The sequence below is a fragment of the Ochlerotatus camptorhynchus genome, unplaced genomic scaffold (genome assembly GCF_037179485.1).
Source record: "Ochlerotatus camptorhynchus isolate MF236.1 unplaced genomic scaffold, CSIRO-AGI_Acam_v1.1 ptg000577l, whole genome shotgun sequence".
In the NCBI taxonomy this organism is placed as follows: domain Eukaryota; kingdom Metazoa; phylum Arthropoda; class Insecta; order Diptera; family Culicidae; genus Ochlerotatus; species Ochlerotatus camptorhynchus.
Genome location: NW_027041058.1, coordinates 4,946,758 through 4,970,851, shown reverse-complemented (window position 1 = coordinate 4,970,851; position 24,094 = coordinate 4,946,758). Strand labels below are relative to the sequence as shown.

The 24,094-nt window shown below is 36.9% G+C and overlaps 2 protein-coding genes across 2 annotated transcripts; both read left to right on the top strand.

Annotated features, from left to right (window-relative positions):
* The first annotated feature begins 13,215 nt into the window (after positions 1–13,215).
* Positions 13,216–18,701, top strand: LOC135713799 (uncharacterized). The gene is made up of 2 exons (XM_065237032.1): positions 13,216–13,702; positions 18,120–18,701. The coding sequence occupies exons 1-2, from the start codon at positions 13,238–13,240 to the stop codon at positions 18,699–18,701; spliced, it is 1,047 nt and encodes a 348-aa protein (XP_065093104.1). The 5' UTR covers positions 13,216–13,237.
* Positions 18,702–18,912: 211 nt separating this feature from the next.
* Positions 18,913–20,373, top strand: LOC135713775 (uncharacterized). Its single transcript, XM_065237009.1, has 3 exons — positions 18,913–19,176; positions 19,299–19,400; positions 19,459–20,373. Exons 1-3 carry the CDS (start codon positions 19,036–19,038, stop codon positions 19,762–19,764), a joined length of 549 nt encoding a protein of 182 aa, XP_065093081.1. The 5' UTR covers positions 18,913–19,035; the 3' UTR covers positions 19,765–20,373.
* Positions 20,374–24,094: the final 3,721 nt, after the last annotated feature.

The following is a 24,094-nucleotide window of genomic DNA, read 5'->3' as shown; positions in this document are numbered from 1 at the left end:
TAAATAGTTTACTTTTCGGTTCGTTAATCGATTAAACGATTATTCGAATGAAAATCGGACATCACTAGATGAATGTGAAACGTCATTTCAAATATAAGGTCGTTCATAAATAATGATACAATTTGAAAGGGACCGGGGCTAATCATAAATTACGTCTCCATGGTAACTGAAATAAACACGAGTGTTCACCGGTTGGTTTTTCCAATAAAATTTACAGATTGTTGGGGAGGATTCAGATTGAGCGAGAGAAATATAATTCTTGAAGCAGCTCGTTGTTTACCAGCTCAACTATAAGGTAAATACACATTTTAGGATACGATATTAGAATAATTTAGAGTTACTTGCACAATTTTAGTATTATTTTCTCCCATGTACACGTTCTCCTGTCCTGATGGGACTCGTACTTGATAGGCTAGGTTTAGGTTATAAATTGCTTAAATTGAATATTTTAATTCATTTAGGTAATAAGACACTTACTGGTAGGTGTTAAAATACAGTTAGTAAGTTATTTTAGTAAATAAGCTATTTAAAGCAAATTAAATCTACAAAAGGTCACTTCTGTCCACGTTTCAGCCTACACACTAAGAAAAATTGATGTAGCTTTAGGTGCTCTGAGACTGACATATACGAGCGTCAATTTTGACATAAACTTGAGTAATAATAAACGCGAAATGCAGCTCAATCAAACGTACTTTCGAACTTTTCAGTCTCGGAGCACTTAAGTTTACATGACATGTTTGTTTACGTCTCATTCTTTATGTCAAAGATGCATTCCGTCATGTGTAAGATTAGGTATTTCTAAGTGTGTAGAATTGTGTGTTTTATTTGTTCTTTACTTTCCTGGTGACATCATATCATACCTGTCAGTCAGTCAGCGGCTCGGCAGTTACCAGTGAGATAGGCTCATCACTGCCTTGCTGCACAATTTTCTCGATGTTCCTATCGACTGACTCCAAGGTACACAGATAAAAATCCTGAATTTTAATAGTCATGTAAACATTCATTCACGTAAACTTGTATTTCATTTCACGCAACCGAGTAGCTTGTAAACAATGTTGTTTACAACAATGGGCCTTTGTATACAATATTTTCTACATTGCATGTAATGTCTCAGAACTTTACATGATATATAATGTAAACTTATATGATATGTGACGCTCCATTTATGTGCATCATACTGAACAGAAATTTACACTACTTTTTCGAACTGTGTAGAAATATGGCACAGCGGGGGTAGGGTATCGATTCGTAAGAGCTCAATCACGCTCTCCACAAGCGTAGGTGATGATTCCCCCAAATTGAACCGGCCACCCTGAGGGTGTGCCCTCGGAAATAGTTCAATTGTTCTTCAGGATTGTTACCGCAGGTAGGTATGTGGTGATGTTGCGTAGAACCAAAAAATCCAAAGAAACTAAAATTTCGTCGACGAGCCAATCGCAATTGTTAACAGAGTCTTTCGCCCATCAAATCCGAATCTAATAGTGCTCTTTTGCTAGGTCTCTCCCATATCCATCCACAACGACAAGTACAGATAAGAACACATTCACACCTGTAGGATCGGATACTGACTTGGAAGATGCTGTGTCTTTAGTAGTAATTGGAATCGATTGGACTTCACATCGTGTAACATTGGAAACTGGATGGGATGTTTGAGTTTGACCTTGACCGTGGTTAGTGTGTCCGGTGCTAGTTTCGTATCCAGGATACAGGAAAGTGGCAAATTCGACAGGAGAAATTGGAGGAACATTTGCGTACGAAGTTATGTGTACGGTAGCAATTGCTGCAAAACTTTCAGCCTATCCTTTGGTTGCCTAGAGGGGGATTATGTTTACCTTGTGAGAATGGTGCGAATTGATCAGCAGTGATTGAACTCTTTCCAATCCTTGAGGGTTTGCTCGTCGAACCTTTTAGCAAAGTAATTGAACCAGCAAGCTCCTACATTCTGATGTAGGTTCATTCAGTTGTCCCACATTTTTTTATATGTCGTTGGAATTCTTCCACCACCGCACGAAGTGTTAAACCAGTCTTGGTAGATGGAGGCAAGGCGGTCCTACGGAGGGATGTGGGCCGCCGTTCGTTCGGGCATATTATCCATTATTTCAATCTCAATATTTTCAAACTGGTTGAAAATGCTTCTTATATACATCTCCATAAAAACCGAATCAAAATTCTATTATATGTCTAAGATAATGATGAAAATGCAAAATTAGCTCGCCATCTCTAAAATATTATAAGATTTACAATCAACAAAATAAGCTTTGCATTCACTATTGAGTCATTTTTATCGAACATTATCCGTAGGGTGGAATGGACATACCCTATCTGGGGCAATACGAGCAGTTTTTTCTGAACATAAAAAAATAGTGGTGCTGAATTAAACACGTAAATCGAAGCGGAAACAGTGGCCACAAAGCAGCATGATTGCGGCCTTTGAAGTTGTTGAGAGTGCAGCCTTTGTACAGCGTATCCCCCATTAAATAGTTGTTTCCTTTTTTTCCGGTAGAGCAATAAAACGAGCCTGTGGATCCTATCTATGGCTTATGGGTTCTACGGTTCAAAACCAAAAATATCCGGAAGCTGACGTGCGATCTGGCCGAAACAAATGGTATCCCTCATCCGTTCGATAAACTGATTAATACGAATGAAATATACATATAAATATGTATATGTTTCCATTTCGTATGATTTCTAACGTTATTTTCTAGCGACAATCTGCTAAAGCGTTAACTTTTACTAGAGTGCTCATATTGTCCCGTATGACAGCCCATAAGGTTGTTGATCGGAGCAAAAACTGTTATTTTTTCAAACATATAAATTTAAAGAGTATATCATACTTTATCCACATTTTGTACACTGTATATTATAAAACATATTCCAAAACATGAGTTGATCCCAGGTATCATACACTTAGGAACGTTTTCCATGTTAAATTATGTGTTTTTCTTAGGGGGAAACTATATTGCCCCATCTACCCCATTTGTTGGAATACCGATTAAGCAAAGATTCCCAAGTAACATTGAAATTATTTGCAGTGATCGTCAATGATTCAATCAGTTTGAGTGCATCACCTTTCAAAGCTGATCGAAGGTATTGGAATTTATGGATGCTTGGGATTTCTGAAGACGAATGTATCAACTAATTGAACGAATCGTGAAATGTTAACCACTCGTTCAAATCTCCATCAAACTGCGGTAGCGAAATCGTCGGAAGTTTTACACCACTCAAATGGAAAATTGCGGGAAGTACCGGTGCCAGTTAAAGTGGTACTGGCGCGTAGGGAGGGGTCAAATATATCAAACAACCTATATCCCGAAAATATTGTTCTTGCACTTTTGCTCTAATGCTCATGTTGGCACCCCCAGTTATCGAAATCATCGAATGCTTCGTATTCACCTTGTATTGCTTCCAAGTTAAAGTTTCTATCAGCGCGTCCATAACCATAGAATTAACGAAATCTTTTGTCAACAATCTACCTTATTTTACGTATATTGTACAAGAAATTTTAACATATTGTTATTATAATAGATGAACAATACGTCCCATATTGTATAAATTTTCAACAATAGAAAAACTATAAAATGAATGGTAAATGGCTCAAGTTTGTTCGGGAAAAAGTGATTTTTTGTACGGTTAAGATACATAACAACACCCTTGTTCTATTGTATATTTCTCCATTTACCATAGATTCTATTGTGGAAACAATAAATTCTATGGTTATTTTATCGTTGTAGACAGTTCAATTTATTTCAAATACAATCAATTCTATTGTATGGTTAGAATACATTTACTTGCACCACCCGGAAAAAAAATTACAATACAATTACCATAAACTAAAATACAATTACATCAAAATCTATTACCAACAATAGATCTTATTGTACGTATATTGTACAAGAAAATTTAACATCTTGTTATTACAATAGATTTACAATACGTCCCATATAGTAAGAATTTTCAACAATAGAATAACAATACAATTAATGGTAAATGGCTCATCTTTGTTCGGGAAAAAGTGATTTTTCCTATGGTTAAGATACATAACAACCCCCTTGTTCTATTGTAAATTTCCCCATTTACCATAGATTCTATTGTGAAAACAAAACATTCTATGGTTTTTTATCGTTGTAGACAAAATGGTTTATTGTAAATACAATAAATTCTATTATATGGTTACAATACATTTCATTGTACCTCTATGGTTAATTTTTTTCACGGGCTCCTTGCACGTACCAATACGGTCAATCCCATAAAAAAAGAACCATAGAGGTGCAATGAAATGTATTGTAACCATACAATAGAATTTATTGTATTCGGCGTTGAACTTGCTCTCGAACTCGTCGATGCGATTAATAGAATTCATGATGTTTCGTCGCTTGAGCTCCTTCTGCTTCATTTTCGCCTTCGACATGGTGCTGGTTTGATGACTTCTGATGAGTGTCTAGAAAGATCGAACGATGCAGGAAGTACTGAAAGGAGGGTTGGAAAAGCATAGACAGACACTCACCTGTGCCCGTCCAAAGACAGGCCTTGTAATATAAAAACAACTGGAACCTCCTATACTAATTAAACCACGTCCGTGGATGGATGCGAGGGAACTGCTTGAAACAACTGCACACTAATATTGGTGTTGATTCAGCAATAATCCTTCTTCTTAAGGTAACAAGGAGTCTTCCGTACTGGTAGGTGGTATTATGATCCGGGAAATTGATTGATTTTACAAGCAGGAACGGTACACGAAGCGTGAGTATCGAGATTCAATCAAAGTAACCTCGTGCCACCCAGCAGCAGTAATATCAGAATAGGTCTGAAGTCGGTCCAAAAAACGTCCCAGGAATCTCAATGGTGATGGGAAATAATGGACACTCACATGTACCTGTCCAAAAACAGGCCTTGTATGTATTTTATAAGGTACTGATAGGGTAAGGTACAATAATTTTAACCAATAAAGGGCACAATTTCCAACACCCGTAACCCTGGTCACGGCAACAAATGTTGTATACGGGGATGAATCACGGGCTTAAATACACTAAGGTATCCGGTGTATATACTTTACCGAGAAAACTGTTTTATTAACTAATCAAAAAATTTATTATTTACTTCACTTTCGACTAATTTATTACTGCTATGGCTGATGGTGACCGGTCCGTTCTCGAGACAAAATGCGAGATGGGTTAAATAAAAGATCGACCTACACAATAGCGAGACTGCCAAATTGAAATGCGTTTCAAGTTCATTCGACAATTCAAAATTTGAATTTGTAAATGATCTATACCTAACGGTCTCAGTAACAAAACAGTAATCTCGATTTGTAGAGAGCTCGGCTGTGCATTTGCAATATTTCCCGATATTTGGCAAACAACACAAGATGGGAAGGTACTTCCTTTGAATCGAAAACATTTCACGACAGCTACATCACTTTTATTTCGATTCAATACAGAAATGAATAATACACAGTAGAACATGCTGAAGTTGTTTCTGAATTTTGCGATTAATTATTGACCAAGAAAGCTTAAATAATTGCAAGCGAAAAAAACCTTCCATAGGTAACATATCTTATGATATCAGTTTATCTACCTTAAAGATAACTTTGTACCAATTATCAAGTCTGTTGATTTTTTTATCACACTGCTCAATATTTTCTATCTATCAGTTTCGACAGTGTCGTTGTGAGTTGCTCTAGCGTTTTGGACATGCGACGCCAAATAGTCACTTTTTGACAAGCAAGTTACGCTCATCAAACAAGCGCCGTTTTGTTTCAAGCACCGAAAAATGAACTCGTTGATAACATTTCTTTTGCCAATTGGATTTTTGATTGAAATATCCGCAAGAGAGCTGAAAATGGTAACGGAGTCTGACCAGATGACGTCGTATCCGCTGGAAATTGCAGACGAATTCAGTGAAACAGCTCAACAAGCCTTCGCTCAAACGCAAGCCGAGGTTGCGTGGATGGTGACGGCAATAATATTCATCGTTCTGTTCGTGCTGTCCATCATCTTAATCATCTACTTGTGGAATTTGAGGAACGCGAAGATTAAGGAATTGCGAGCACTGCAGACAACCCGGATCGATAAGAACAGTCGGAACGTGTGGTACGGAGGCTCATACATGTAGAAAACTGGCAGTGTTGTGATATTACTTATTGTACGGGTTTAAATGTTGAATTGAATACAAATCTTATGTGACTCACTGTAAAAATGTGTTAGAAAATATTACGATGATGTCACGAAACGCACTGACAACAATGATCGGAATCATTTATGTTGTTTTTCTGAAGAAGCTGATTCCTCAAATCAGAAATGAATAAAAACAGATAGTTCATATTTGGTTTCTACGGTGAAAAGAAAAACGATCGCACACTTTATTTGAAAAATGTTTTCATTAGCACATGCTACTTCTTACCTTTACAGTCACACGTTTTGAAACATTTTTTAAACTAGAAATCCACAGAGGGAGAGATAGGCGGAGAAAACAAAATACAATTCGTCAGTAGGGTTTTATGCGTCAAAAATCCTGCAACCCTTGTTAGAGGTTAGAGTTTCACATGACTTTTCATTTCGATTTAATTTGCACAGTTTTTGGGACCGTTAACTAAACAACAACGATCAATAAATCGATAGACATAAATATACACAGCAACAAATAAATTTTAATATCAACATTTAGGATATTACACACAGCAAAAAAACACACATCCAAGAGGATGCCCGTCAATCATGTCGAAAATCTCATGTCATTTTTATGGCCACAAAAATAAACAAATGCAGTAAAAGCAGCGTAATGTCAGTTCATGCACTATATCAATGACAATATTGTCCTTTTTGGCAAGTAATATTACACCATATTTTCGACACGATTGAAGTGCATCCACTGTGATGTGATATTAAAATTATTTTTTTTAGCTGATTAATATCCTAAATGTTTGATTCCTAGAAACTGATGAATTTGGATTGCACACGAGAAATAAAGATTGATATAGAAAGAAATTAGATTTTGATAGTTCATTTGGCTCAAAAAACTTTCTCCGCTCATCTCTCCTTCTGAGGAAATCTAGTTAAAACTACTTCCGATGTGTATACTCATTTCCATTGATAATACTTGTAGTATGACGTATAAAGCTTTTGTACGTTTTATAATTAACTACATTTGTTGTGCATGGCGAACTAAAGCGGGCAGAACATGTCATTGTTTTTCAATGTTTATATTCATTTTAATTTTTTTACATTCACTGAAAAACAATGGTGGGTTCTGTTCGCTGTGGTTTATCATGTATACGAGATACAGATTTGAGTTTTTGTCAAAATTTGTAGCTTATCATAAAACCTACAAAAGCTTCATGTATCATTTTACGGAATTCTGTTGATGGAAAAAGTTAGAGGCAAATCAATGAAAATTAATTTCGTTTCATCGACAGGAATTTGTTGAGGCTCAGAAAATCGTCACTACGGATTCCATATTCGAGGGCAAGACGCAACAATCTGTTAGTTTTTTATACCGATGGTTTCATTGTTGTTGCATTTAATTGGTTATCATGAACTTTATCTTACTTTTAGACCTTAAATGTATAGTTTTCATCAGTTTGAAAATTGATGTAGGGTAGGTTTTTTTTTTGCCCTACACACTAAGATTTTTTTACAGTATACTGTAATTTTTTACCGAATATGGCACAGCTGAACATTCGGTAATCCATTCGGTAAATTTTTATTTACAATCTGTTCTGTAAATTTTCATCGATTGTGGGCTGTCAAAATTTAATGACCTGGACTGTAAATTTTACTGAAAGATCGATAATGATAACATAACCATAGCCTTGAGTATAATTCTTACCGAATTGACTGTTCCTTATTTTCAGAATAAATCATAAGCATTTTAATTTTTATTGACTAATTAACTGTTTCCTTCTTTCGCCAAACCAAAAGATTCATTCCTTTTAATTTTAAAATTTTTTTTCTGCGGTAGAGGAGGACATTGAGTTACCTAACGTCTATGGCGTCTGAAAGAAATTGACCTAAAAACTATACTAATTATATTTTCGGCATAAATTGCACGGAATCTAGCTAAAAGTAAAGTACTTACATTCCACAACGTAGAACCGAAAGACACGCAACATCGAAATGGCAGCCAATATTGAGATTGACAGTACAAAAATTTGTTCAGTAACTTTTACAGAATTTGGTACTTTATTGCTGTTACAGTACATTCGTCACAAATTTTACAGCATTGCGGAATCACAGCCTTTTACAGTATCAATCCGCAAATTTTATTTACAGTTTTCGGTAAATGTATGTAAATTACGGTAATTCAGCAGTTTTGATTGCGGAAAATTGGTAAAACAATATTTTTTACAAAGCATTCGGTAAAAATTACATTTTACCGAACAAATCCAGCAAAAATAGTACCGAACAAGATTTAAGAAATTTGGTGTGTAGCTCCAGTACTTGGCTCTTGTTGGTTTTACAGCTAATTAAAAGATATAATGGATATATTTGGCTCTGAGCGTCTGTATTTTAGCAGAGCAACATGTTATGAGTTAAAAGACAACATTTCAGTTCATAATTCCTCAATTCAGTAGCTTGAAATTGACATCCAAATATTGCTTGTCTAATTGGGTCGCTTTTTTAGCCTTACAACTATAAATCAGATAATCTGTTTCGCGATATTTCCACCAAAATATGCATACTGTTGATGACTTTTAAGCTTTAACATGATTTAAAAAGAGTAGTTATAATCACAAAATACGAAATAATAAAATATTCCGCATTTTTTGTTCTCATTTTGAAGCGCGGCCAATAACTGGTGCATCTAATCATAGGGTGAGCTTATTGGCACTAATATTGAGTAGTAGTGGTTTTAACAGAGCCTCCTTGTTTTGTGTTGCCACACTTTCGTTTCTCCAAACTTATCCACAAAAGCTTCAAGCATACAGAATGACTCAATGGAGAAGTCAAGGACTCATGATCTAATTGATCGTATCTAAAAAGGAAAGCATTTCTCGTGTCGCCGATGGAATGAAGATCAGGCTTGTCGTGATGATGCTTCGCCCTACACCTTTATTTTGGATTTCGCTGAGAAGTGCATGCCGCTGAGAGTCAACGATCTGCACTGGTAATCACAACAAGACTCCAAAATTAAGTGCACAGTTCACTCTGCGTACCCTGACACGCTATTCGATGAAGATTGGCCGAATTGAAGATGTTACCCCAATCCCTTCGGATTCAACCCACCGGAATGGAGGTCACCGCGGTCGTCGTCTGTAAGGCATACCGAAGGTCTTTTAACAGATATTGTGTTGAGTTTCATGTTTCTCCATCTGAAATCTCGGACACAACCAACGACAGCTGCTACTACGAACAGGGAAAGATTCTATGTGTGCGAAAACATTTATAGATCATTATTTAATAAAACCGAACTCAAGGCAAATCAACTTTCTGTTTATTTGTACCAGCTTGTCTATGGAACAAAGTTGTCCAGTGCAAGCCATTAAATTAAATTAAATACACCGATCTGGAGAAAGATTACTGTAATAAGATTAATATTGCTTCTCCTCTCTCTTTTTCTCATCTTCTTTATCTCTTATTATCTCTCTTAATCTCTCAATATCATACTCGCCCTGCATCTTGCACCGCATGAATGAAGATTGTCAAGGGCCAGCCACATTAGAACTGGAAGTGACAGCTAAATATATTGTGTTACTGTTGAATTTACGTCAACGCAACACAAACGGATCTAATGTGGATGGCCCTTTATAGACCAATAGGATGCTGCACGCTGACGTCACGAATGAACGCGATGAACCCGCATTCATCAGTTTGACATTTAGTGGTGGTTTGTTAACCTTTGCTTGTTAGTCGATTCAAGCGGATTTGAGGTTTTAAATAAAAAGAATTAAAGGATATGATATCCGACTATGTTCGTTTGAACAATATTTTCTCCCATTTAATTCCACTTAATTAATTTTGGTATCCATGACAGATACGTATTTCGACTACAATGTGCAGTCTTCATCAGTGTCATTCCCACTAAAGAACTTATCAAAATCTAACCCCCTTAAGTACTCATCCCCTAGGTAAAAAAAGTCAAGATCATAGGTATAAAAATGAAACTACAATGTGTTGAATCGGAACCTACCTAACTAATAAAAACCAAAGATTTAAGTAAGCTAAAGGAGAAAAATCTACAAAACTCTCTAAAAAGGAAAATCCCCAAAGGCTTGGTAGCCATCATAATGAAGTAATGAAATTGGGTTGTTAGCGGAATGCTAAATAAAACAGCAAAAAAGGTTATCTTCCATTTAATTCCACTTAATTAATTTTGGTATCCATGACAGATACGTATTTCGACTACAATGTGCAGTCTTCATCAGTGTCATTCCCACTAAAGAACTTATCAAAATCTAACCCCCTTAAGTACTCATCCCCTAGGTAAAAGATGGAAGATAACCTTTTTTGCTGTTTTATTTAGCATTCCGCTAACAACCCAATTTCATTACTTCATTATGATGGCTACCAAGCCTTTGGGGATTTTCCTTTTTAGAGAGTTTTATAGATTTTTCTCCTTTAGCTTACTTAAATCTTTGGTTTTTATTAGTTAGGTAGGTTCCGATTCAACACATTGTAGTTTCATTTTTATACCTATGATCTTGACTTTTTTTACCTAAGGGATGAGTACTTAAGGGGGTTAGATTTTGATAAGTTCTTTAGTGGGAATGACACTGATGAAGACTGCACATTGTAGTCGAAATACGTATCTGTCATGGATACCAAAATTAATTAAGTGGAATTAAATGGAAGATAACCTTTTTTGCTGTTTTATTTAGCATTCCGCTAACAACCCAATTTCATTACTTCAATATTTTCTCTCCAAAAAATCTTAAAAAAAAACATTTAATAATTTTTTTAATTTTTTTCTAAGTCGATGTAAACAAATGCAGCTCCCTATATGTAAGCGTAAATCTATATGCGCATTCATTGTTATGTCGTACTTATAGATGTAGGTATATGTTTTATTCCCAAGTAACACATAAAACATCTTTTTGAAAAAGAATCAGAACGGCTTGTTGTATAAATGTATTATAGGTGTTGCAGAAAACATCTCACGTTTTATATGAGGTTTATATATGTTTTCTTCATACTTCCTAGATTTCACCGTTTTCCAAAATAGTTTTCTTTTGCTTTTATCTTTAAATGTTATTTACACGTACATCTTACTGTTTTTATGCTACTATAAAACTCTTCGTATTCAAAATCAATCTTAGTTGAATTTATAAAGTTCTTGAAGAGATTCTGTACTTTCCAGATTGACGTAAACATTGACAACGCCATTGAGCCGGTCTCTTCTCGAAGTAATTGACAGTTTTTATGAGGTTTTCGGAGGTTTGATATAAAGAAAGTTGAAAACACTTCTTTATGACATCTCATAAGGATCTGTTCATAAACTACGTAGACAGTTTATTTGGATTCTTGACCCTCCCCCTCCCCCTGCGTAGACAATCGCCCATACAAAAATTTTAAAATTTGTATGGACCGTGGATAATTGTCAAGCCCCCCCCCCCTAAACTGTCTACGTAGATTATGGACAGCCCCTAAATAAATACAACTGAAAATGTGCAGGTTATCTTATAAGAAGTTGAAAATACTTTTATCTAACACTCTGGCAATTGAATGTACGCTCTGCTTCTACCAAAAAATTTTTATGACCTATCGAAGGCGTGTTGAACGAGAATATAATGTTCATGCCATTGGCAAGAACATGATAGATACTAACTATTAAACCCTCATCAAGCGAAGTTGGTCTAGTTAGAAAGTAATAAATTCACCACTCCAAGGACCAGTGTTCGAATCCCATGCTCATTTTTTTCATAGTTTTTTTTTTGCCGCTGGTTCTTATGATGTTTCCAAAACATGTTATATGACCAGTATTTAGTTGTATAAGCTCCGTGTCTTGCGCTTTTTAGGTTGTATAAATGTATTAAATGATGTATATTAAAGTATGATTGATTCTTTACGTAAGTCATTAAAAAGTATTTTCAACTTCTTTATGACAAACCGTGCTGCTTGGGTTTGATTCTCTTTTTTGGGCTTAGACCCCTTGCGCCACCTTTATATATTACTTGGGAGTCGGGGGCATGCGAACAATTTTGGAAAATAAGCCCCTAAGTGTACATAGTGAATTAATAAATAAAGCATTGCTTACCATGCGTTGCTTGTTCAAAGATACCCATGAATAAAGAAATATGGTGACTTTACTTAAAGAGCATGACACGTAGAAGGATTCTGGAATCCAAACAATGCAAGATATATGTTGTGAATTTCACGTTGCATCTGACCCAATTGTCTCAAGTTATCGTCACGGGCAATCTGAAGAAGCAACTAAAAAGATGTAGGGTAGGAAAACGATAATCTTGAAGAAGGTCCACGAATTCCAAGAGTTCCTCTAGTTGGTATTCATTCATTACGAAAAAGCTTTTGACAGACTCAAGTACGAAAAACTGTGGGGCGCCTGAGACGCAAAGGAGTCCCTGATAAAATCGTCAACCTCATCGAAACGCAGTACGAGGTTTTTACCTGTATAGTCCAGCATAACGGAGCTTTGTACGACCAACCCTATGCGGGTAGTCACCGATGTGAGACAAGGATGTATACTATCACCGCAACCGTTCTTCATCGTAATCGACGAAATCATGGTAGGTGCAATTTACTGTGTACCGTACCATGGGCAGCTATCACAATGGAGCACCTCAACGACTTCGAATTGGTTGATGGCTGTTAGACTATTAGCACAACGGAGCTCTGATATTTAGCATTTGAAAACCCAACAACCTTGACTGGGGATTGAATCCAAACCCACTGAGGTAAGAAGCAATACTCACATTTGATGTTAATAATGTTTGGTTTCCTTGTAGCAAAATAATCTCTCTGTGCAATAACCGCAACTCACTTTGTTGTCACCTAAAACAGAATCAAGTGCATTGCAATAAATTAATAAAGTATCAAAGGGCTTCCCACGTTCTGTTGCCCTAGACGTTTTACTACTCACATCAAACTTGAAATTGTCGTCTGTTAAAATTGCAAGCTTCAAACTATTTATCAGAGCGAAAGCCAATACCTTGTAACAACTGATAATACGAATATCTATGACAATTGATTGACAATAAAGTTGTCGCATCGATCGATTTCTCGATAGGTTGTTTTGAAACTAGTCTCATTCGGTCATTCGCAGACGCTTGTACTACAACAGCAAAATGTCCAGTAGACTACGGTGGTCATTTTTGATCGGAATTGTTGTACAATTCAACATTGCCCAGGCAGAAGATTTATCGTGTTCACGAATAGATTTCGACCAAGCTACTGTTACATATCTGTCACGGTGTTCGTTTTACCAGGAATTCGTTTCGAAACCATACACCGAATCGGTTAATTTCAATCCTTTCAGAAAAGATACGAAATATTACCTCTCTAATAAGTGGGAAGGTTTAACATGTGGAGAAACCGTCGAAAGCTTTAGTTTGAATGAAGAAACCGAACTGAGAATGGTTTATAACTTGATTTTTGACTATGGAGCTACGCTAGAGGTGCGAGTGATTGATCTGGATAGATTGGATGGCGATAATAGACCAACAGTAGTAATCCGTTGGAAAACTGAGCAAGCAACCACCGGCTGGGGGTTATTTAGAGAGAAAATGGACAAAACAGTCAAGAGAGCGAAGGTAAGTTTGTAGAAATCTTAAAATGTGCTAACTCAAGTGGGAGCTTACCTTACCTTACCATTCAGGTTACGGCCTGAGTGTCCTTTACTGTATACAGAAGTTGTCTGTCACCTTTAACCTATCACAACCCAGGAAGCAAAGCTACATGCCGTTCCATTTTCCGAGCTTCCAATCGTAGCTCCTTTTTTCATCGCCTAGCGCTATCTTCACAAATTACGTAACACAATAAAACCAGAAAGGGAGTGAAGAAAAGTGTTGTATGAATCCGTATAAAGGAATACGGGCAATAAAAAAACATCCGGGAATAAGGATTTTTTTCCTCTGTTCGGGACCTAACACCACTGCGACCAGTAATTTGATCTATTGTATTATATTCCGTGTCCTTAGTAGTTTAGTGCATGTCGAATTACTCCATAACTATTGAGAAATGATGAAGTATTTGATTTTTTTTACAGTTGTCATTCTTGCATTTATCGCAAGGATCCGACTCTAATTGAAAGGTCCCGCTATTTATATCCTTGGGAGTGTTGAAACCAGGGTTGAAAAAGTCACCAACATTCACTATGAAATGAATGTTTCATCCATAGTGAACTTTGATGAATTTTAGTGATTTTTTTCAGCCCTGGTTGAAACTCCCTCCCATTTGTCAGTCAAAATTGGATTCCTTAGCATCAAAATTAAGGAATGACACCGTTAATGACCATGCATCAGAGCCCTAGTCTTAACCACTTCAAACTAGGGAACAACGAATGGAAGATCAGGAATCACATAGATGAAAACTAAATATTATTTAACTCATTTTTTCTTTGTTTCAAGATCATCCTCGGTGGACAAAGCCAAGTCTTGCCACTATTAACAAGGCATAAAAAGTAACTAGGACTAAGATGTGTTCCTTGGATTACTGAAAAATCCTGTTCTCCTAGTTTGAAGTAGTCAGGACTAGGAATCGGTGGTAGATCCCGTAGCGTACCACGAAAAGGTGATCTACCCACGTTACGGGGTGGGAATACGGATACCCGCCTGTACGTGAATTCGACGAATCGGTGCTATATGGATTGAACTTAGTACCAATATTTAAATGAAGAATGGATTGCATATCATGTACGACGGTCCAATATTCGATGTAGATCTTAAAACGCTAGGATCACGACTACTGATCACCATGTTTTGCACTTCGAATGAGGTGTCACATCTAAATTTCAATCAGAAGATCTTCAAATAGTGAATAAATGTACGAAAAACCTTCATTTATTTATCGCACCTAGATCCAAACTGGAGGCGGCGGGTGTAATTTCCGGTTCCGTCGAAGAAATCTTTCGGGTTTGGTTATTTTCTTGACATTTCTGGCATAGAGTATCATTATGCTTGCTACACAATATACAAATTCATGCATTGGTTGGCATATAAAGAATTGAAGAAATCCTACTATTATCGTGCTCTATATTTACGCAGGAAGTTTTCTAAATCTTCACCAATCTTCTCACCATGTGTGCAACTCACAGCAAAGTGAAATATTTCCTGCATCTCATACCCCGTACATACTATGGTTTATATCATGTAATATATGCTGTCTTGCAATGAGCACTCATACATCTAGTTGTCACTGGAAATCCTATGTATGAGTGCTCATTGCAAGACAGCCTATATTACATTATATAAGCCATAGTCTGTACGGGGTATTATACCGCGTTCACATTATAGCCTTTATCACGTAATATAAGCTGTCTTGCAATGAGCACTCGTACATAGGATTTCCAGTGAAAATTAGATGTATGAGTACTCATTGCAAGACAGCGTATATCACGTGATATACGCTGTAATGTGAACGGGATATTATATAGAGTCACTGATGCATCGCTCTTCTGGGGCTATTTCATTACTTTTTATTATATAATGCTAGCGTAAAATCCAGTTGAATTTTCAGTTAACCCATCGTAAAGTAGATAGTTTGATGCTATTAACCTCTCTATCAAAATACAAAAGTTCCACACCGTAGAGCAATACTCTGTGTTTTCACTAAAGCTGCACTCAAGAGCGCTATGAAGTATACTTGCAGTAAAAATACAGAGTGTGACTCTGCGGTGCGGAACTTTTGAATTTTGATAGGGAGTTTAATAACACTAAACTATCTATTTTAAGATGGGTTGACCGAAAATTAAGTTGGATTTATCATAAGCATCTTATATTTAAAAAAAAAAAAATAGTTCCAAGGAGGTATGTATTTGTACTGAGATCTCAGCAATACTCTCGATTATTATCTGAATCTCGGCTTGTTTTCTACTGAGAGGCAGCAAAATAAAATGCCGAGCTACAATGCATTATAAAGTAGGTGTGTACAATTGGATTGTCAAAACATTGGAATTCAGGCATAAATTTTACGAATAATGCTACTCCGTTATTTCCAGATCAGATGTAATTACACATATAGAACAAATAGACGCTGCTTGGGACTTGGGACTCAATGTGTAAAAACTGGTGATATAAAACTAGGCAATACCAGCGCCGGCCACGTCCGAATGCAGGTCAGCCGACGCCGATGGTGTAGTGGTAAACGTGACTGCTTTCTCAACCCAATGCGTCTGGGTTCAATCCCAGCCGAGGTCGGTGAGATTTTTCTGAGGCATAGAAATCTCTGGTCACGTCTTCCTTCGGAAGGGAAGTAAAACCGTTGGTCCCGGCCCATGTGTGTTTGAATTTTGTGCGATATCCTACGCAGGTGTGGAAGATGTCTTCCTGCACATTCGATTGCCGTCAATGGATGGCAATCCTTGTCCGTCGGTGATTGGCACTAGATTGCGGAACAGAAGCCGACGTTAAATAAAGGAACGAAGAAGAAAAAGAAGAAGAAGAATGCAGGTCAAGAAAGGAATGGGTAGGAATCTGTTGACGTGACACTCGCTTAGATGGAATCCTATTTAACAAATACCGTAAATGGTTTGGATGATGCTCCAAAGAAATGTACAATTCATCAAAAACAAAATGAAAGTCTCGACGATTTTTTTTTGAGTTGTGATAGCATTGCTTGAAATCGGTACAATAGCTATTAGAAGATTCAGTTCAGTTTAGAATTCACTCACTAGGCGCAACTAGCGTGAAATTGGAGTTCAATCTACTTCCTCAATATGACTTCTCGATTAAATAGGAGGTGTCTAGGCAAAAGTTGTTTAAATGAATAATAATTATTGGATGATGAAGATCTCAGTTCAGAATTCGCTCACAAGGCAGTGATAGTGTACCATTTAGGTTCAAGATGTTTGCTTAACTTGACATCTTGGTTAGAAAAAAGTTATTCAAATACATAAGGACTATGGGATGGTCAAGATCATTGTGTATTTTGCATCAAATTCCATATTTTTATTTGACAGTACGACCAGAAAGCAGATTTCTGTGTTTAGTGAAATTATATGGATGGACAAGATTTATGACATGATTGGCCTCTCAGTTCAGTTTACACTTACCATGCAGCGTAGTTTTTGATTCTAAACCCAAGTAACATAAATTCATGGAATTATGTCGTGTAAACTGCTATACTACCAAAAACCAGTTATACAAAGGTTATATGCACTGTTATAGAACATGTGTGTTGCTTGGAAACGCTTGCTTAAGCAGTCTATATTTCGACTAGATAGAAGGTCGCTGTCTTTAGTAAAGCTATTCAGATGTCTATTGTTTACTGGACAGCTCATATCAGAATTCTCATATCTTATCTTCTTATTGCTTAACTTGACTGCTCTGCTACATAGAAGGTTGCTGTCTTTGGAAAAGTTGTTCAGATTAATACAAAAAAAAAAATCCAAATTTTATTGTTACGCTCCAACTGGAATTATGTGATTGTCTTCAGCTTTCATTTCATTTTCATGGTGACTACACATCACAAATTTTTGTATTGATAATATATCACGATATATGCAATTTGCATGGCAATCTTTCTCGAAATATATAGCGCACACGTTATTAACGCTAGATTTGGCGCAACTTTTCACAATATTTCATGTAAGTTTAAGCGCAATTTCGCAATTTTGTTGTTTATGCCAACTATAGCTTAAAATTAAACGAGAAAAGACCTTTTTCTGTACATAACAATAACTAAACTTCAACAGCCACATCGAATATGTCTGTGAGCATGCTTGGAATGCCATCAACACAATAGCTAGAATCATGCTGAACAACTCTATTTCTAGCAATATCAAGAGGCGTCTTCTGGCTAGATACTGTGGTATGTAGATCCAGCTTACTCCTTGTTTGCTGTGCTACTACAATCAGAGAGTAGCAATTTCACATTTGTATGTTTTGTGGAAGCTGACATTTGTGCCTTTGAAGTTTCACACTAAGGCTTCCTTATGGTATCACCTTAAAGTGACAGCAAAAACAAGCTCGTAGTCCTAAGCAGTCATGCTTTTTTTTTTTTGCTTTGCAGATACAAATTGAAGCCAACATGAATACTAAAAGTGATGTCGCTATAGAGTATTTCACTGTATTCAACTTTGAAGTAGAGAGCGATGAATGTCAATCAATAGATGAATTTGCACCAACGACTACAACTTCAACTCTAACAAGCACCACACCATCAACTACAGCTTCTTCTACAACTTCAAGAACCACTTCTACAGAAAAATTAACCAGTACATCGACCGAATCATCCACGACGGTAATGACCACAGCGTATTCTCCGAGAGATGAAAGCACATCAACATCGACGAAGCTTACATCACCGGAAGTAAGTTTATCCACATCCACAGATAGATCGAGCACAACGACAACCTTTTCAGAGATTGCTCCAATTTCAAGCGAATGGATTTGGATTACATTAGCGGCAGTATTTGCGACACTATTTTGCCTATCAACTGCTGGTTCTGCTTACATTTATGCAATGAACAAGGATCTTCTCAAACTGAACACGAAACTCAGGGACAAAAGACAAAATAAATTTCAATCGGATGTATCTCATAATTCTTTCAAGGAGGTAAAGCGTGGAGTTCAAATATATCAAGACGTATAACAATTAAATTTGAATAAATCAATTCAGAAGGAAGTCATCGGGTTTAATCAATAATTTGTTATTTTATGTTGATCTTTTGTCAAACGATACATTCAAATACAAAATAATATCTGTGAATGGTGAATATGTTTCGCGCATGCTTAAAAGTTCTATATGGGAGGTAGCAGAAACAGGTTGATGACACATCGGTTTGGCTAAAAAAAATCAATAATGATGACAATCACACATGCTAGTAGTGAATGAGTTCAAGTAGTGCTGGAATTGAAATTCATAGAATATATTTTATAATAAACATTTTTTCAGTAGTAGCGAATATTTAAAGTTGCTTACAAAGATGGCAGAAGGTACGTATGAATACGAATGTATGAGGGCTGAGCTGCTAGGAGTCGAAAAACCGAAACGGGAAGAATTCGAAGAAAAAATGAAGCTCCAGAGGGAAGCCGAACAGGAAGAGCATCTCACGGAACAGATGAAGGTAAAATTGTTAAAAAATTAACATTTATTACCTGTTACTGGCATTAATTAATCAACGAAAGTTCATTAGTCTAATACACATCCCATTCGTAAACGAATATACATTTAATATATATCTTTTAGGAAGTTGATTTACATGATGAACAATTGCATGGTACTGGCGGTAAAATGGATGAACTAAACAGTATCCTTTCGATCACTCAACAACGAATAAACAAATTTAAGGTAAGCAAGTCCAGTGGTTCGTCGAAGAAAGACTTTTAAACCAAGCTTCACATTACAGAATGTTTGTGGTAGTCTGACAAGCTTACTGAAGTTGCGACCCGGCACACCAAGTGGGGGATGTTCATCAAATGACCCCACCAATGGAACCGAATCCAATGACATCAATGCTGCTCTGGATACGTTGGACACTATGAAAGACGTCGAAAATGCAAGTGATGTAAAAATTGCAAAATCGGCTGCCACAGATCTCGGACAAAAAATGACCTGTCAACTGGACAAACTCGATTCCTTGCTATATAAGGCGGATAATGCAACGTACTCTATGAAAAACCAAACTGATCAAATGAAGAAAATTGCAAAGTAAGCTCTAATATGCAGCCAATTTTGCCAAACAATACAAACATTTACTCGTAAACTTTCTCAAGTGCTTAACTCTCTCTTTCAAATTGGCTACCTTTGAATAAAAATGAGCCAAGCTTATCAAAGTCTGCTTATTGTTTACAAAAAAAAAACTTTATTGAGGTAGCATAGAATGGATTTATCCTGTTCCGGAAATCCGAATTTCGCCAGATGTTTACGTAGATCAAAGTTCATTTCAATATACAAACCATCTATCATCGATTTACTTTATTAAAATGCGGTCTTCCAAGCTAAACAAAGACATTCATTTGAGCACAATAAATTTACTGGTACAATGGAATTTGTGTAAACTCAGCAGAAAAAGAGTTAACCAGAGTCGTCAGTCAAGTGATATAACACCGAATCAGTATGTGATATTAGTTTGCACCACATGTATACATGATGTTGTATGGAATCAAAAAGCTAAAACAGAAACAGATAAAAAGTACTTTTTTCCAGTTTTATGTAGATTCTTATTAGTAATGCTACGTGTTGTTGTTGATGTTGTCTTTTGCCGCATGTGAAATATTATTAAACATTACAACGAATACTCGAAAACTAACAGTTGCATAATATTGGCAATAAAATATCCTTGAAAATGAAATGAAGTTTTTATTTGATATTCGATCATGAAGCTAACTATAACAGTGGTTAAAATTATATAATTTGCTCAACGTATCGCAATAGCAAATAATCACTTGCCCCCTCCGCATTGTTAGGATTATTAAGCGTAGGGTGAATGATATTTCCTATTTGATTTTGTTTCGTGCTAAATTTTTCTGATAGAATACCGGTAAGTTTTTATATTTATTTCTATTTTATGGTCAAAAATATTTTCTTTATACATTTGGGGCAATAGGCACTGTTCGGCCATGAACACAATGCAATCAGGTGTTTTTCTTTTTTTTATATACAGGGGGAATTTGCTCCCAGACACCTGAGAAGATAACTCAGGGTGTGGGGATGGGAGAAGTAGCGCTCCCGATGCACTAAACCTTACCCTGTGCTCTTGGCCCTTGCCCTGCCCGGAACCGCCCGAAAGCATTACATCATGGGAGGGGGCCGGCTGCGCTATGGCGCATCACACTAGTGGTGTGTCATAGACGTGACGCTCGCTACTGCACAGTGTGCAGGGCCTTCCTCTTATTGTTCGCTGTGAATTGTTCGCCTAGAGCAGACGTGATAGCCAGCCAACTGTCCACGGCAGCGCAGGACAGATGTGACCGCTTACCAGCTGCGTGTGCTTAGCACTCTAAGAACCCGGTGTCACTCCTGCCTAGTGTTTGTGCAGGGCTTATCGACCTCCTGGGACGAGCTGGATTGGGCTCCAGCGTCCTTACTCTGCTGTAGTTCGTTTAGCCGCAATATCTCTCCCTTGGGTTCGATAAAAAAAAACGTTTCCAGGGCACACCACGAGGAGGCGAACCACTTCATGCCCCTTGCAATCGGGTGTGGACTGGATCGGAACGCCAACAGTGTAGTAATGGCCCGAGGGTAATGTGCATCACGAAAGAAGAAAGATCTGGGGCCATGAAAAGGGCCGTTTGTGACACAACTACCACGGAACCGATGAAGGACACGGATGACCAGGATATGGACTAGTGAACGAAGTTCGTTGCTGCTCTACTTTGATTTATTGTCTCTATGCAGGAAAGTGCTGCTCCTGAATACAGCACCGCTGGATACAGCTATTGTCTGCTTCCGGTTTCTTCTATTACTGCTTCTGGTTTTAATGTCACTTGTAGACTACTAGTTTACTAATGAGCGGTACGCGTGAACCGGCCCGGTATATATACACACTCGCGACCCGACCAAACACCAATCACACGCGCCGTCGTAAGGAAAAAATATTCTTCTTCTTCTTTGCATGGAATGTTCTAGAAACAAATTTCGTCGCAGGAAATTTCAGTTCTCGCTGGGAGCGTTTGATCGCGGACATGCACTCATAAGTTCGGTGCAAAATGAACAAGCTTTATTTACGTTCTATTCTTTCTTCAAAAATGGTCCGCATCGTGCCAAAGTCAAGGGGATACATATAAGTAAGTCGGCAAAATAATCATGGGTTCGTATAAGCATACATTTTTTTTAAACTTTTTTCCAGGGCATCAAAATCAACTGTAAACAAAATAAATATGAAGGAATTTGAGATATTCTTATTTGAAGATAGTGGTTTGAAAAAACGGGTCACACGATATCTCATCATTGCTTTGACCAAATCGGCTCATTTTTGGGGTGAAGACTCGTTGAATAGATCTCGTGTGCATGATGGAGGCCGATTTTTGAAAAGTGGATTTAAAAAAGATAAAAAATATTTTTATGTTTTTTCATGTTTAAAATGTTCAGTTTTTTTTTTGTATTTAAAAAAAATAAATACAAAAATCGGGAGTCGTATGCGCACGGGATACATCCAGTCCTAAGATATTGTGGGACTCGTAAATCAACTCTATGTTTCGAGATAATCAATTATTTACAAACAGCAACATTTCACCTCAACACGTGTTTACTAATGCGAATACTAATACTAACACGTGTTTACTATTATGAATCGAATTCAACACGAACTATTTTTGAATAATCAGTTTTAAGATTTTAAGCAGTAACGGACCTTTGCACAATGTAACGAGACTCTAAATCGGCCTTACAGAAAAGGCTCTAATACTACCACAAACTCGCTTCTCAGGGCAAATTTAGAGGAACAATTGAGGAATTTGCGCTTACCCGTACGTGAAGAACCTCACAATTACTTAGTTGGACTTCTTCTTCAAAGTTACGAACGCCGAATATTGAAGTTCATGCAAGAGGAATCAAGGGATTAAAGCTGGGTTTAGACAGGGCAAGTCAATTGAGCAAGTCACTTGAATTCAACTGACTTGAATGCGAATTGAACGTGTAAACCATGCCATTTTACTGACTTGATCAACTCACTTGAATTGAAAAAAGTTGAACCAGGCTCAACTTTTCAAGCCAATTGAATTCAACTGAGTTGATTATTTGACTTGCCTAGTCTAAACCCAGCTTAAGGGAACAAAAGCAAATACTACACGCAAACCTCCTCCCCATGGACATGGAGGTTGACGGTTTAATTTCTTTATATTTGCATGATGATGATTTCCTATTGTGACACATATCACCTGCTTCAGTATGCCTCAAACGATTAATTCTTGGTTGTTAATAGAACTTCCTAGATGTCTGCTTCATGCAGACTGATTAATTCTGATTATAGTATCAGATTTGTTCTGTATACAGAGGAACTGTGAGGGCTTATTAGAAACTTCTCACCAATAAAGTAATGATCTTCTTGTAAATTTTGCATATCATTTTATTAATATTTTATTTAATTTAAGCATATTATTTTTGTTACAGTCAACTAGCATTAGCATACGATACAAGGGATTTATTATTACATGCTCGTTTTTGCGTAAAATAATCAATTACCTTTGAAAGTTTTTTCAATTTTTTTTTTTTGATCTGAGAATTTCCCCAGTTTGGTTAGAAGTTTCGAAGCTAACGCATGTCCACAGGCCTAATAGAAAGATAAGTAGAAAAGTGTATCATGAAAAATGGTTGCATGCAGGGTTGCTTCCACTCACTTGCTATAGATGAGTGATTTTCGGAGTTTTGAATTCGTTAGATGTTGTAATGGAGATTTGTGTTGTTGGATCCGGGAGGAGATTGAAGGGCGGGTGTCGACGCATAGAGCCTGCCATTTTCGCTTTCAGAGTGTGGCAGGCAGCGGTTTTATGATTCTTGTGTCTAAAATGTGCAGAGTACCATTATAGCTTCTAATGGTTTTGAGATTCCTGGATGCGTGAAATATATTTGTGAGAATATCTTTTTGAGATTTTAATAGTTACGTTTTGTTTGTAATTTATATTTTATTTCTTTTGTGTAATTATCGTAAATAATAGTTATTCAATAATAGATAGTTCATCCATATATTCGTACTTTGACGCGAAGCGCTGTGGATTATGAGATGTTCGATGACCCTGGAGGGATCGATTTTGCTTACTGAGCAGAAAATCATGGATTCAACCCCAAGCTCTTCCACACCACATTAAATCGCCACCATCATTTGCACATTTGATATTGAACATTAACCTCGGAAACTATTTGCATATCAAGCGAAAACGTAGTCCTGTATTGTCGCGAGGCGTTATGGTTCTGAGATGCTCGATGACCCTGGAGGAATCGTTTTTGTTTACTGAGCAGAAAATCATGGGTTTAATCAAAAGCTCTCCGTCATGACTCTTAAAATTCATGATCACTAAACAAAATGAATATGTTCTTTCGATAGC

What these genes read in the sequence shown, in the direction of transcription:
- LOC135713799 (XM_065237032.1), top strand. Translation starts at nt 13,238, where the DNA reads ATGTCCAGTAGACTACGGTGGTCATTTTTGATCGGAATTGTTGTACAA. An exon ending in AAACAGTCAAGAGAGCGAAG is followed by an intron (nt 13,703 to 18,119) that starts GTAAGTTTGTAG and finishes TTTGCTTTGCAG; the next exon opens with ATACAAATTGAAGCCAACAT.
- LOC135713775 (XM_065237009.1), top strand. Translation starts at nt 19,036, where the DNA reads ATGGCAGAAGGTACGTATGAATACGAATGTATGAGGGCTGAGCTGCTA. An exon ending in ATCTCACGGAACAGATGAAG is followed by an intron (nt 19,177 to 19,298) that starts GTAAAATTGTTA and finishes TATATCTTTTAG; the next exon opens with GAAGTTGATTTACATGATGA. An exon ending in AACGAATAAACAAATTTAAG is followed by an intron (nt 19,401 to 19,458) that starts GTAAGCAAGTCC and finishes TTCACATTACAG; the next exon opens with AATGTTTGTGGTAGTCTGAC.